At 38.7% G+C, this 15,231-nt stretch overlaps 2 protein-coding genes across 5 annotated transcripts in view; both read right to left on the bottom strand.

The window, feature by feature from the left end:
- The window catches only part of GAD1 (glutamate decarboxylase 1), a 55,841-nt gene extending 53,571 nt beyond the window's left edge, over positions 1–2,270 (bottom strand). For 2 of the 4 annotated variants that reach the window (XR_012488274.1, XM_074303152.1), the window contains exon 1: positions 1,377–2,270. The gene's annotated coding sequence lies outside the window, so the exon portion shown is untranslated. Of the gene's footprint in view, positions 1–44; positions 340–1,376 lie in introns of those variants that run through there. The other 2 variants (XM_074303150.1, XM_074303151.1) reach the window with 2 other exon arrangements.
- Positions 2,271–12,754: 10,484 nt separating this feature from the next.
- ERICH2 (glutamate rich 2) overlaps positions 12,755–15,231 on the bottom strand; it is an 82,527-nt gene continuing 80,050 nt past the window's right edge. The window contains exons 10-11 of the mRNA XM_074303153.1: positions 13,823–13,894; positions 12,755–13,031 (exon numbers count right to left, since the gene is read on the bottom strand). Of these exons, the coding sequence (XP_074159254.1) occupies positions 12,904–13,031; positions 13,823–13,894 (200 nt within the window). The 3' untranslated portion in view covers positions 12,755–12,903. The remainder of the gene's footprint in view (positions 13,032–13,822; positions 13,895–15,231) is intronic.

The raw sequence follows: 15,231 nt of genomic DNA on the forward strand, positions 1-15,231 counted from the left end.
CCTTGCGCTAGGGCAGAGGAGACGGGAAAAAAAGAGGAAGGGACCTTGGTTTTATACATGAAGTGCTCGAGTGGCGTGCTCCAGAGCTGCTGTCAATTCAGCGTGCAGAGGAGAAGCACAAAAAATATGGCCCGAGTCTTAGGCCCTTGGATTTCGGAACCTCAATTCTATGACTTCAGGAACGTCAGAGGACATTTTGCATCGGGTTAAGGAAAGAAGAGCGAGGGTGGGGGTAGGGGAAGCGCAGTACGTAGACTCAGGTCTCGGAGGTCAGAACGCTTGCCCAGGAGCCCCACTCGAAGGAGAGCGAAAGGGGAGCTAATACTCAAGCGAGGACAAGCCCCAAAGGACTCGGCGCGGCGGGAGGGAGTAGGTGAGTGAGGGAGGCGAGAGGCGGGCACGTCTGGTAGGATGTCTGGTTTCTGTTGTTGTGTCTGGCAAATCCCTGGAAAGGGCAAGAAGGAAGACTCACTTTGCCCTGTGAATAGGGTACTAGTAGTGAGGTAAACTATCCTGCCAGATTCCCAAAGATATCCCGAACTGAGACATTTCCAGACTTGGCGGAGGTACAGAGACAAGTCACCAAGAAAAAGGACAATTCTCCCACCCTCATCTCCCCTTTCCTTAACTCAGCCAATTAAAGGCTTCTTCCCGACTACCCAGTCTTTTGGGACCTGGAATGAAAAGCTTAGTAGGTACTCCGACCAGCAGAGAGGTCTTGTGCTGTGTCCCCTTCATTTAATCTCCAATTGCTCCGGTCCCTATTTCATTGCCTTTGGGCATACAAAGTTGCGCCCTAGGCTAGGAAGGCAAAGGAGTTAGAAACCTACTCCACCCGTCTTTAGTAAGCCCTTGAGGGCGTCCAGAACCGTTAGGAGGGAAAGGTGAACATTCAACCAGAGCCAAGCCTCTGGAATAATATGCTTGCAACCCTACTTCTACCCAAAGCGCTCGAACGCGCGTACACACACACACACACACACACACACACACACACACACACACACACACACACACACACAGACACCCCTCTGATACCAACCCCGGGAACAAACCCAGATAGATTAGCGGTTGTAATGGAAGTAACAGGTTATTGTCGCTCTGAGCGGCTCCAGTGACTCTTGCAAAGATTTGTTAAGTGCTTCTTTTGGTTAAATAAGTGATGGTTGCACACAACGGAAAAGGGGAAGGAGAAATTGATGATGTTTCTCCCCCAGCCCGCCCGCTCCCACATATAGTTCCAGAGGAGCAGCCTCTTTCTCCTAGCTCACCGAGCCAGCTTGACGCTGCTCAATTGTTTGGGGGTTAGAAAGGAAGAGGTTGTCTGTGCGGCTCACAAAGGGAGCTGGTCGTCTGGGGTCTCTTTAGTCACTTACATTTGCGGACCGAAGTAGTCTGCACGAGCTGGCTGACAGGTTCCGAGTCTCGGGAAAACAGTAGGATGAAGAGGAAATAGCGCACTTCAGAAGCTGGGCAAAAAGACAGACGTTTACAAACTCCAGATGGCACAGCGCCCGTATTCCGAACACTTAGGTGTTGAAAATGCACCTGGAGCTGACTTGCGGCTCTCAGCTCTTCCACAGCTCAGGAGCGCTCCTGGATGCTCTGTGCAAGGCAAAAGGATCAGCTCTGTTCTTCTCAGTTCCGCTCCTACGCAGGCATGAATCACAGCCTTGCTGTCCGTCACCTCTAGTAGATGCAGTAGCTGCTTTCTTCTCAGCTGTCTCCTTAGGTCCGGCAAGGGAGGGTGAGGAGGAGAGCATAGGAAAAAGGCAAAGGGGGGGGGGAGCAGAAAGAGGGAGAGAGAGAAAAAGAAGGGAGGAGGGATGGAGAGAGAGAGAGAGAGAGAGAGAGAGAGAGAGAGAGAGAGAGAGAGAGAGAGAGAGAGAGAGAGAGAGAGAGAGAGAGAGAGAGAGAGAGAGAGAGAGAGAGCGCCCTTAGAGGCTCTCTTTTTTTTGGGGGGGGGTGGATGAAGTGGAGGGGCGAAGGAGAGGTTGGTGGAGAATCACGGCTCTTTGTAGCCGGGTTTTCTCGGCTAGAATGCTGTGACTTACTTGCAGGTGCATGGACTTTATAGCTCCATTATCGATCCAGATCACGAAGTTGCACCCGGAATGAGTAATCTAGTACGTACTCACGCTCCATTTTCTGAAAGAAGGCATGCTAGTGGGTGGGAATAAGAGTTGGGGGACAGAAACGCTTTCTTTCTTTCATCACATTCTGCTGAGCCATTTACCCCTCCCTTTTTCAAATTTCTCAAGAGATGGAGAAATCGCTTTCACTTCCCTCCTTTCCCAGGTACCCTGCCATCCCTCCTCGTGACCTGACTGTTAGATTACTAACTGCACCTGACACTTGGAAACATTTTTATTGTGAGGGGAAAATTACGCCAGAATCCATCTTCATTTTCCCCTCTCAATTCTTATAGAAAGAAAGAGTCTCGGGGAGCTGTAGAAGTAACGTCTTAATAACAAAGATATTTACAATTTCTCTCCTCTTTTTCTAGGGACAGCCTTGTGTTTTGAGTCTAACCCTAAAAGATCACCTCAGCCCAGAGTGGATACTTCCCCCTACAGGATTATATACATAATTTAAATGGTGAAGGATAATCCCCACTACCTCTTGAGTTTCTTCCTAGCTGCATTCCTACCTTTTCAAATACCTTTTTGGTGGAGTGGGGAACGATAGTTCAGCGTTATTAGACACTCGGTCATATTTTAAAAGCATGAAGGTTAATTGAAAGTATGAATGCGTCTCCAGAAACATGTAAGCATTTAATCGAGGAAGTGGCCCAGGGTCCAGGTGTTGATAGAACTGACTGAAAATGAACACCAGTCTCTTTCCCAGCTGAGCCGCATTTCCCCCCTATGTTTTCCCGCCCTCTTATAGGATCATTATTTTGAAAATAGTTGAATGACCCCAATAATTAATTCATGTTAAGCAATACTTGGGTGAAAATATGCCCCCTTTTACACAGAAACCTTTCATGAAAGATATCCACCAGAGGGCGCCAGGCACCCAAAGACTGAGCTGTCCTTCAATTACGGAGGTGGGAATGAAAACACCTGAGCTCAATAGCTAAGGGGCGAGGGGTGGTACACAGACAGCTACAGTGGATTTCAGCCTTAAAAAAAAAACAAAAAAAACAAAACAAAACAAAACAAAACAAAACAAAAAAACTCAAAACGTTTTCTTTCCTCACTACCTTCTTCCTTTCCCCCCACTTCCTTATGCCTTGTAGCCTGTTCATTTCTTTTGGTTTTGACATGAGGAGACGAAGTAAATTTCATATGATCAACTAGGTGTGGTCAACTGGGTTGGGAAAAAAATTCTTTTACTCTCCAACATTTGTATGTCGCGACCTAATGAGCAAAGGGTTTGCATTTTCTAGCATCTGGATTTCTTTCTTTGTACATCTAAATGTCCTGTGGCAGCGGAGCTCCAACAACTCTCATGAGAAGAACCCTATTACTCCCTCTCCTTGAAATGAATCCTCTAGATTCACAGGAACAGTTGAAAACTCGAAAATTTCCAATACGCCACCGAAAATTCCCGAAGGGAAGCATGGGTAGGAAAGGAGGAAAGATTTTCTGATAAGCAAACGAGAGTAGTCGTAAAGCTGGTTTTTTTTTTTTTTTAAATAAATGCTACCCAATTTATAAGGGGAAATGCCTTCTATTCCTTCCTAACTGTACCAGACACCCTTACCCACAAACGAGTCTTAAGCGGAAGGTCAGTCGCAATTAATAGTTGACATTGCTGTTTTAGCCAGGGCACACCATCGGATAACTTATATTCTCCAGGCGCTAGACACATCAAAAATAGTGCACAAAAGGCATCCTGTATTTCAGCCAATTAGTAGAAATGTGTGATTTATATACGGGGAGCAAAGCTCTGGTTTTCTAGCTCTTCTCCTTTATACTCCACTTCAGCTGATCTGACCCCCAAAGCAGTCGCTCTCTCCAATCAGGGAGATCTTTTGTCCATATTAAATCATTAGCGACACAATCGAACAATGAGCCCAGCCAGTAGAAGGAAATAAATGCTCATTTTATTTGTAGTTGCCACTGTGAAAGAATCCAAATTGCTCACTCTCAGTGCCCTCAACTCCCCCCAAAGACCCTAAAATTCTCTCATATTCAGGAGAGGAGATTCGTTTACTTCATAATTTTGTCCAGCATCTGATTTGTGCCTGACACACAGTAAGCGCTTACTAAGTGCTTGTTGGGTAATTGGTAGATTTAGAAATTTCCAAACATCCTCACTTTTGACCTCACGTTTTAAACATATGCACTACAATCTTTCATATAAGGAGAAAAATACCCATATTTCTTGGATGGTAATATCTGCCACACTACGGAATTTGTGTTAAAAATTGAAACTTTCCAGCTGTGAGTTCAAAAGAAATCTGCTGGTCAGTAGGAACAGGAATTAGATTTTTTTGAAAGTAAATTGTAAATAGCCATTGTTCTGAAAACTTGCTCTATAGTTGTGCAAGATGAATGTAGGACTGAGTCACGTTACCTATTTTATTTTGTTTTACACACACATGCACAAAGACACAATATTCCTTGTGTACCCTAAGTGATCTCTCTGCAGTGACTAAGAGGAATTGATGAACTTGATTTTTCATTCAGTGTTTTCACATCCTAAATCTCTGAGGTGAGATGTTCAGGACAAGATTCAGGACCAAGGACAGCGTTCAGCCTCCTTACAACCTGAAACCGCTCTTTTGTCTTCTGGATTTTGCTCACTATCCCCTAGTCCGACTCCCTAAGGACTTTATATATCCCTCCCTTCCCCTTTAGTTTCTCCCCCCCCCCCTTACTGGATTTAGGGTGTTGGTGACTATCTTTTAGGAATATCCATGGTCTGCAGTTTTCTATTGTTGTCTGTTTCCAATCTTTCTTGTATTTGTTTCCTTTCTGTGGGCGGGAGAGGAAGAGTAAAGGTGGAAATGAAGGAATCGCCAACAAGACTTGAACTAGCAAAGGGATTTGCAGGCGGAAGGGAGTGGCATTCCCACAGCTATTTGTTTTCATTAGATCCAGGATCTAAAGCTTTGAAGAAATATAAACAAACATCTCAAAGCCGGAACAAGGGGCTGGGGGCGATTTGCACCGCCTCTTTTTCCCCAGAGTCTCAGATTATAGTCTTCCCCAACCCCCAACCCTTGTGTGGCTTTTGAGTTCGGGAGTGAAGAGCTGGACAGCTGGATCTCGCTTTTGGAAGTAAAACCTTTCTTCGGGTCAGAGGTGTCTGGGGTTTTGGCTTCTGTCCTTTCGCCTACGCTTCCTTCCCCCCCCCCCCCCCGGGAGGTTTAAAGATTCCCATCCGGATTCTGGGTCCAGGTCCTCCTAGTGGATCAAAGATGGGGGTGGGGAGGAGAGAGAGGAAGGACTTGAGATGTGAAAAGCAAAGGGGGAGCCTTAAAACAGGCAGCTATGGAGATTTGGAGCATAAAAATGTGGTCCGAATCAAGGTGAGTAGATAAGAAACGTCCATCTTTTTTTTCCCAGCACATTTAGCATTTTTAGCCTCAAGGAAAGATAATTTTAAACTGCAAGACTGCTTCAGTTCAGTGGATGCTTTAAACTCTATTTTAAGTCTCTAATTTATGGCAAAAAAAAAAAAAAAAATGGCAGTGCTCACCACTTAAACGTCTATCTCCCGAGACAAGGAGTGTGCAGAAATGTTGCTTTAATGTTGAAGTCGGCATTTCTTGTATGGGATTTATTTCTTCTATGGTCGTCGAAGTTAGGTGTTTATCTTAACCACAAAAAAAAATCAAATAGGACTTTCTTTGCCGGACTACAGCAGAATCTAAACCACATAGAAAGCAGTTGTCAAAGCGCAAAAAGCCTCTAGCCAGGCTTGGCAAACTCTGTGGGGCTTCTGGCAGGAAGATAGGGAATCTACTCTATAAATTACAATCATTTCATTCTAAAGAAGAGAATCGAATTCCTCTGAGTGATTTCTTAGTAGCTACTTTCCCCTTAACATCCAGAAGATGAAAACATTCCAAAAGAAATTAATCAATACGACAGAGTGATTTATGTTAGTGCATATCGCCGTATGCAAATCTCAACAGACCACCAATCCCTTGTTATTTCCACCGCTGAAAAAAAATTAAATGCCACCAGGTGGCGGTAGTTTCCAATTTCTGAGATGAAACAACAACAAAAAAATTAACAGTATTTCTAACAAAGAAGAACGAAGATCTTCCTAATTTTCTTTTTTGTTGCTGACATTTTCCAAAGGGAAGTCGTTCTTTTGAAGGAATGGAAGGGCTGAATGCAGTGAGCTGAGACACCTACAGATTCCTGTCCTCAGACGAAAGGATCAGGTGACCAATGACATTTCCAAAACAATGTCAGTGGGGAAAGGGGGGTTTTTGGAAATGATATAAGTCAATGACGTCTTTCTGTCTCCTCACTCTTACAAATAGAAACTAGAATATTTGCAAAATCTGGATCAAACGTTTTGTCTTGGCCAGGAAAATTAAAGACATTTTTAGGTTACCCATGTCTACTTGACTTAGGTCCAAAACAAATTTTCAAGATCTCTGATGAAATGTTGTGCTTATTGATATTCCTTTATTTCTACCACAGGGCTTGGATCTTGCTAAATTTAAAAAGGATTTTAAGTTCAGACTGAAGAGACATCTAGACCCCCTCTCATATCCTTTCTAGATTTAGGTATCTCATTTCTAGAGTTTCCAATTTTAGGTATCTTTTTGAATGCGTGTCATAAGAGACTGGTGGATTTGAAATATGGGTTAGGGGACAGAATGAGTTTATTCTTCTGTTTAGACACAATTTTGATAATCTCCTAAGGTTCCCCCTGGAAATATTAATCTTCAAGTAGTAGAAAAAGAGCATTCATATCTTGACTCCTTCTGAAGCTTCATGTCTAAGCCACATCTATGAGGATTTCAACATTTCAATTCAACAAACACTTGACAAGTTTCTATTATGTAAAAAGCACTGTGACTGGGGCAACTAGGTAGCATAGTAGCTTGAGTTTTGGCCCTGGAGTCAGGAGGACTGGAGTTCAAATACTACCTCAGAGACTTGGCTTACTAGCCCTGGAAAAGTCACAACACTAATTGCCTCACCAAAGAAAGAAAAAACAAAAAGCACTGTGGTACCCAGTTTTTGGGACACTAAGGTACTCAATAAGAGCAATGGCATATACACAGCTAAATATATTGCAAGATATAATGTGACAAGGGTAAAAGAAATATACAAGTGATCTAAAAAATTGAAGGAGAGCCAATCAGGCAGTTATTAGGATTAGGAAAATTTTCAAGAAGGAGATGACATCTAAACTGGGACTTGAAAGATTTCAGCCTCTTTTCAACAATGAGATGAATCAAATCAGTTCCATTTGTTCAATAATGAATAGAACTAGCTACACCCAGTGAAAGAACTCTGGGAAATGAGAGTTTACCACTACAAAGCATTTCTAATCCCTCTGTTTTTGTCCACTTGCATTTTTGATTTTTCTTCTCAGGTTAATTTTATATTATTTCAAAGTCCGATTCTTCTTGTGCAGCAAAATAATTGTATGGATATGTATACATATATTGTATTTAACATATACTTTAACATATTTAACATGTATTGATCTACCTGCCATCTTGGGGAGGGAGTGGGGGGAAGGAAGGCAAAAGTTGGAACAGAAGGTTTTGCAATTGTCAATGCTGAAAAATTATCCATGCATATATATTGTAAATAAAAAGCTATAATAATAATAATAAAAAGATTTTAGCTAGAGAGAATGTGAAAGGACTAAGTCCTGGGCATTCAGCTTAGTCTAAGCAAATACATGGAGGGGGGAAATATGAGATTGAGGCAGTATACAGTCAATAACTAGTTTGACTGAAATATAGAATTAAAGGGAAGTCATATGAAATGTCTGGAAAGATAGGTTAGAGCCAGATTGCATAGGTCCATAAATACTAGGATAAAGAATTTGAATTTTATTCTCTATCTACTAGGGAGCCATTGAAAATTTTCACATATAATCTGTATATACACTTAACACCTCCCCCCTATCCATTAGGAGTATTCTTTTGGGAGCTGTATTAAGAATGTATTACTTGGGAGATAATATCATGTAGCTGATTTTGAAAGGATGCTGAATCTGGAGCACAGAGATTAGAATTATGGAAATTGAAGTTGAATCCTGACTCTGCAGATTACTTGCTATATGGCCTGAGACAAATCATTTGACTTCTTAAGGCCTGTTTCCTCCTTTGTAAATTGAGCTGCTTGGAATACATGATCTCTAAGGTCCATTCTAGCTTAACAACAGATCTATAATTTCAGAATCCTATGAGTGAGACATAAAGCTGAGGAATCTGTGAGGAGGGTATACAATAGTTCAGGTGAGAAGTGAGAAGGACCTTGAGTAAGAGAAATGACAATGTGAATGCAAAGATAGTGCAACTGATATAATTTGGCAACTCAATAGATTTTTGGGATGAGTGGAAAAAAATCAAAGATGGTAGGTTTGCAAGCTTGGTGACTGAAAGAATAGTCAATAGAGATGAAATTTGAGAAGAGAGGACTATTTGAGGGAGGGTTTACATTTTTGACATATCGAGCTTGAGGTTCTGGAGGAACACTCAGATGGAACTATTCAACAAATAGATAATAATACAAGACTGGAACGTAGAGGACAGAGGTAGACTTATTAGCCATTTTTGTTCTGGCTGAAGTAGCATAAAATATGCCAAATGCTGCTGGTAGTGGAGGGTGGGGAAATGAAGGTCAACATGTTGGGGGAAGAGCCAGTTTGGTATATGGCTGTCACTTGATGACTTCCTATTTGAACCAATAATAATTAGTTAACAATAGTTAATGAGGTGCAAAACTTAGTTGTTTCTATACTGCTGAAAGTGCTATCAGCACCCTCTAATTTTCTGTGTTCAAGGACAAAATCTTAAAGGTTTATTTCCTAGTTATGGTTCTGAAGGGGCAAATTAGGCTGGATATAAATCTGAGAATTATTGTCTAGAGGTGGTCATTGAAGGCAGGGGAATATTTGAGATCCCAATGGTAGAGTATGGAGAGCAAAGAGGAGGGCCAAAGACAGAACTTTAGAAGGCTGGAAGATGGACCTCCCAAAGGAGAGGCCAGGCAGATTGTGTCAGAAGAGAAACTTATTGGGGTTCATTAAAAGTGTCATAAAATTCTTTTCTACATTTCTGCAAAACAAAAGCCTTTCAATGATCTTGGAACCTAAGTGTCATTAGAAGAGGGATGAATCTTTTCTAAGTTACAGTTGAAATTTTCTTTTTTTCCTTTTTTTCTTTATTTTTAAAATTATAGCTTTTTATTGACAGAACATCTGCATGGGTGATTTTTACAACATTGTCCCTTGCACTCACGTCTTTTTTTTCTTTTTTTCTTTTAATAGTTTTTATTTACCAGATATATACATGGGTAAATTTTACAACATTGACAATTGCCAAACCTTTTGTTCTAATTTTTCCTCTCCTTCCTCCCTCCCCCAGATGGCAGGTTGACCAATACATGTTAAATATGATAGAGTATAAATTACATACAATACATGTACACATGACTAAACAGTTGTTTTGGTGTACAAAAAGAATTGGACTTTGAAATAGTGTACAATTAACCTGTGAAGGAAATCCAAAATGCAGGCGGACAAAATTAGAGGGATTGGGAATTCTATGTAGTGGTTCATAGTCTTCTCCTAGAGTTCTTTTGCTGGGTGTAGCTGGTTCAGTTCATTACTGCTCTCTTGGAACTGATTTGGTTCATCTCATTGCTGAAAATGACCACATCCATCAGAATTAATCATCATATAGTATTGTTGTTGAAGTATACAACGATCTCCTGGTCCTGCTCATTTCACTCAGCATCAGTTCATGTAAGTCTCTCAGGCCTTTCTGAAATCATCCTGTTGGTCATTTCTTACAGAACAATAATATTCCATAACATTCATATACCACAATTTATTCAGCCAATCTCCAATTGATGGGCATCCACATAGTTTCCAGTTTCTGGCCACCACAAAGAGGGATACCGCAAACATTCTTGCACATACAGGTCCCTTTCCCTTCTTTAAGATCTCTTTGGGATGCAAACCTAGTAGCAACACTGCTGGGTCGAAGGGTATGCACAGTTTGATAATTTTTTGAGCATAGTTCCAAATTGTTCTCCAGAATGGCTGGATGTATTCACAGTTCCACCAACAAACGTATCAGTGTCCCTGTTTTCCCACATCTCCAACATTCTGCATTACCTTTCCCTGTCATTCTAGCCAATCTGACAGGTGTGTAGTGGTATCTCAGAGTTGTCTTAATTTGCATTTCTCTGATTAATAATGATTTGGAGCATCTTTTCATATGACTAGAAATAGTTTCAATTTCTTTATCTGAGAATTGACTGTTCATATCCTTTAACCATTTATCAATTGGAGATTGGCTTGATTTCTTTGCACTCACTTCTGTTCCAACTTTTCCCTTCCCTCCATCTACTCCCTCCCCTAGAGGGCAGGCAGTCCCATACATGTTAAATATGTTATAGTATATCATAGATACAATATTTGTTTGCAGGTCTGTACAGTTCTCTTGTTGAACAAGAAAAATTGGATTCAGAAGGTAAAAATAACCTGGGAAGAAACATAAAAATGCAAGTAGTCCACATTCATTTCCCAGTGTTCCTTCTCTGGGTGTAGCTGATTTTGTCCAGTATTGATCAATTGGATCTGAGTTAGATCATTTCTTTGTCGAAGATATCCATTTCCATCAGAATACATCCTCATACAGTATCATTGTTGAAGTGTATAATGATCTCCTGGTTCTGCTCATTTCACTCAGCATCAGTTCATGTAAGTTACTCCAAGCCTCTCTGAATTCATCCTGCTGGTCATTTCTTACAGAATAATATTCCATAACAGTTGAAATTTTCAGGTTCTTTTTACCTTCTCCAAATATAAAAAATAGAATTGTGCTACACTCATATTTTCCACATGTTGTAAAGTGACTTCTGAATGTGGGTTATTAAAATGTAAATAAACTATTTTCTGATTTGGCTAATACTATTCACATATTTAATATTGGGGACACAAGCATGCTAAATCCAAACCTTCAAGGCTGGAAAATTTTTCATACAGAAAGGAAAGGGAGTGATGGTGCTGAGTCTTAAAGAGTAAAGATTTAAAGTTAAATGAATTTCAGTTAGATAGCTTCAATCTTCTTAGTGAAGTAGGCGTTTAAGTCATTAGCTGAGTGTGAAACCAGAGCAAGGCATAAAGTAGGACCTGTGTTAAGAAATAAGTTTCCCACATTTACAGTGAAGACTCAGTAAGAATAAAAGACTTGAACAGCAATGGGGGCTCAGTTGAAATCGTGCTACAGACATATAGCAGGCAAACCAGATTAATTTTATGACATTGTCCAGTGATAGATATCTATGATCTTGAAAAGAATTGGAGATGTTACCTAAAGTTTTGAAAATAGTGGAAAAGTCTGACACAAGGAATCTTAGGGTAGCTAATAAGAATCATTAAAGTGAAAGGTGAGGTAAAGACTGAATTTTCAGTTAAATACTGAGGGTAGAGATAGAATTAAAAAAGGATAAGGAGACAGGAGGTCATGATGAGGGCAGAGTGTATATAGTGTGAATGTTAAAAGAGTGGAATTAGAAAGGTAAAATCATGGAGAGATGGTTTTTAAAGATTTGGAAGTGGTGAAATTCTATGAGAGAAATATCTCTGAGATATGATTGTGAATAGAATTTTTTTACTCTGGAAATTCCTGAAATTTCTAAGACTTTTTTTTTTTTTAAACCCTGAACACCACTTTACCATGCTGACTCTTTTTATTCCATTGGTGGGTTCTCTCCAGTGTTTCCATTTTGAGGAGCAGGCCCATGCTTCATGCCCTTCCGGCTGTATTTCTTACTCAATAGCACTTACGTGCCCTCATCTAGGTACCTTCTCCCTCAATAACTAGACAGGAGAAGGTATAAGCTGAGTGGTCAGGGGCAATAATCACTGCTCATTATTGTAATAAAGTTGAAAAGCAAAAAATAACCCATATCTTATAGATGAGAAGTGATGTGATTTATGACTTCATAGTCTCATTATTGGGGGTGTTCTTGCTCTCTGATGTAGTGTTCTATTTGAAAAATTTCAGTTCCTTGCATTATTTTTCCTCCCACTTTTATATTTAGTCATTAAAGAAATTAGTATAAAGTTTAGTTTTGGAAGTTTTTTTGGTTTGTCTTAACACACATCAGATAGTAGTCACTACATTAATTCCTTACCTGGTGATTATCATCACTAATAGAAATAAAAATGGTTATTAGCCCATTCCTAAAAGCCTGTGCTAGTATTCCCAGTATTACAAGTCTTGGGTAGAATCTATGATATCTTCAGCATAGAAAGTTCCCTATGAACAAAATTCCTTCTACCAATACAGATCAATTCTTCTGGAATATACTTATGGTCTTAAGAGAGTTATATGAAGGCAATGACAGGTAGTTATTTGCTTAATGACATACAACCATCATTGTGTTGGAGGCAGTATTTAAATCTAGGTCTTCCTTTCACTCTACACTCCAATTGTAATTGGGTCACTTAATAAGTAAGGTGTTACAGGAACATATCTGCTAATGCTCCAAACAAAAAAAAAAGATTAAAATGTTTTGATTGTGAATGAATAAAAAAATGGGAATATTACTAAATATGAATAAAAACTAGACTAAGAGTAATATACTTTTTAAAAATGTTTTTTCAGATTCATCAGAACCACTTTTATTTTTATCATCCTGTTTTTGATAATAAATGCTAATAAAAAAGAATGTGAATGTTACTAAAAATGAATGAAAACCATTAGGCCATCGAAGTCATAGGAATTTTTTTTTATATATCTTCAGATTCATCAGAACTCTCTTCACTTTGATCCTTATCATCACTGCTGTCTTCTTCACTATCATCACTACTATCTTCACTTTCTTCCTCTTCTTCTTCTTCCCCAGCATGTGCTTTTTCTGACACAGAAATAAATAGAATTGTTAATGACTATGAGGATAAATTAACTTTTAGATAACTAGTTTGGGATCAAATATAATTTTTTGTTTTTACCTTGAATAAATTCAGTGGAAAATTTTGGAATAGATTTCCCCAATATCTATAAGCCACTTTTGGAAGCTATACTATTATAATTTGATAAAATTATTATTCTAAGACACAAGGGTAGTGTCAAAAACTTTTTCCTACTATATGATATTTCAATAAAGGAGCACATTCTTATTTGAATTGTGAACTTTAAATTTACCATGGATCTTTTTAAAGAGAAATTTGTAAACATGGTTTTCCATAGCTCTTCTCAACAATGTATTTTTATAAAAAATGTTAAAATGAAGACAATTTAGGCATTTCCTGTGACATGAGAAAGTCTGTGCTTTTAGTACTACGGAATAGGAAAGGGATCAGCAGCAGCCTCATGTCTTTGGGAGCTCTGCTTAGGGGCTAGAAATCTTGGGAATTACTTTAAATTGCATTGTGCAGTTAATGAAAAACTAGGAAACATGTCTTTGAAGGTTTATCTAATTAATGTCTCTGATTTCAGACAATTCAAGATAGTTGTTGCTTTTTTCTTGATTATCTCCATCTAAGCACGAGATTCTCTCTTTTCTCTTCTCTCTCCCTCCCTCCCTCCTTCCATTCTTCCTTCCTTCTCTTCCCCCCTTCACCCTCCCTCTCTCCCTCTTCCTCCTCCATTTCCTCCCCCTATAACTAGTTATAAAATAAAGAAGTAGTTTCAAATTTTTGAAAATACCCATTAGCAACTTTTCTTCAATCAGTGAAGAAAACTGTTTGGCTTCAGGATTTTCTGGTTCATAGATTAGTACTGAAATTTGACAAGAAAATATATATTATTAATGGTCAAAGTGTTTAATAAATAGACATCCCATAGAAAAATGTAGTTAAATTGTCAATCAATAAATATGAAACTGCATACAATTACATTAGTAATATAACAACTATAAATAACAAATCAAAGAACTCCCCTTACTTTTATAACTCTACTTTTATTACTTTATTAATTCTCATGACATTTTTATGGTGAAGTAGGTAACAAATATGATCAATCACAAAAATCTGTTAGGCTCCATTCATTATTTGGGATCCAAAACATTTCTTGGACACAGTCTTTTTCTTTTCCCAAAACAGGATATAATCCAGCTGCAGAACAAGCTAGCTAGCAGACAAGACTGGGGGAGGTAGTTTTGTTTACTTTTTTTTTGATCACTGATTTATCTCAAATTGAGCATATTATTGCTAACTTTAAACACAATGAAGAAAAAACATTTTTAATTTAATGATTGTCTTACTTTTTTAAACATGATAACCTATATAAAATTACTTATCTCAGGGGGAGGGAAGAGAGGGAAAGAATTTGGAACTCAATTTTTTTTTAAATGGTAAATTTTTATTTTTAAATTTTATTTGTGGAATAAAATAAGCAATTCCATAATCTAGTATAATAAAAAAGATTGCACATGAAACTGCACCTTACTATTCCTTTTACATATATAATAAAGCTATCATGTAAATGTCTTTTTTTCCCTTCCCCACCCTAGAGATGGCTGCCATTAGACAGAAATAGGTTATATATATATGTATGTATATATTGTATATATAATATATGCAAAATTAAATTATAATCTATTTTAAAACACATGGCAAAAATTGTTTTTATATGTAAATGGGAAATATTAAAATATTATGTATAATTGGGAAACATTTAACAAATACATAAAATATATAGTTTAAAAAGAAAGTTTTTTAAAAAAATACCTTTTAAAAAATCTTGCTTAGATTGGGAGTACAGGCAAGGGCTACTGATAGGCGTTGTCCCATTTTAACTGACATGGAGCATTAATCTATTTCCTATTTGGGATGCTTCAGGTCTCCTTTGAAACCTGTTGACTCCCTTTCTAGATGCTCACCATATTAATGCCAAACTCAAGGAGTACACCCCATCCATACTTTTAGCATACTGCAGTTTGGAACTTCTGAGCTCAAGAAGTCTTGCCAGCACTCTGTCTCTCTAGCAGCAGAAATTATAGGTGTGTCATGTCAAAAGTAGCTTTCTCAATATAGAGGTCATGTAACTTTTCCTTTCACCTCTCAAGTAAGAAAATCTTAAGTCAGCTTTGGTCATTACCCTATACTTCATATACC

Source organism: Sminthopsis crassicaudata, chromosome 3 (assembly GCF_048593235.1).
Source record: "Sminthopsis crassicaudata isolate SCR6 chromosome 3, ASM4859323v1, whole genome shotgun sequence".
Classification (NCBI taxonomy): domain Eukaryota; kingdom Metazoa; phylum Chordata; class Mammalia; order Dasyuromorphia; family Dasyuridae; genus Sminthopsis; species Sminthopsis crassicaudata.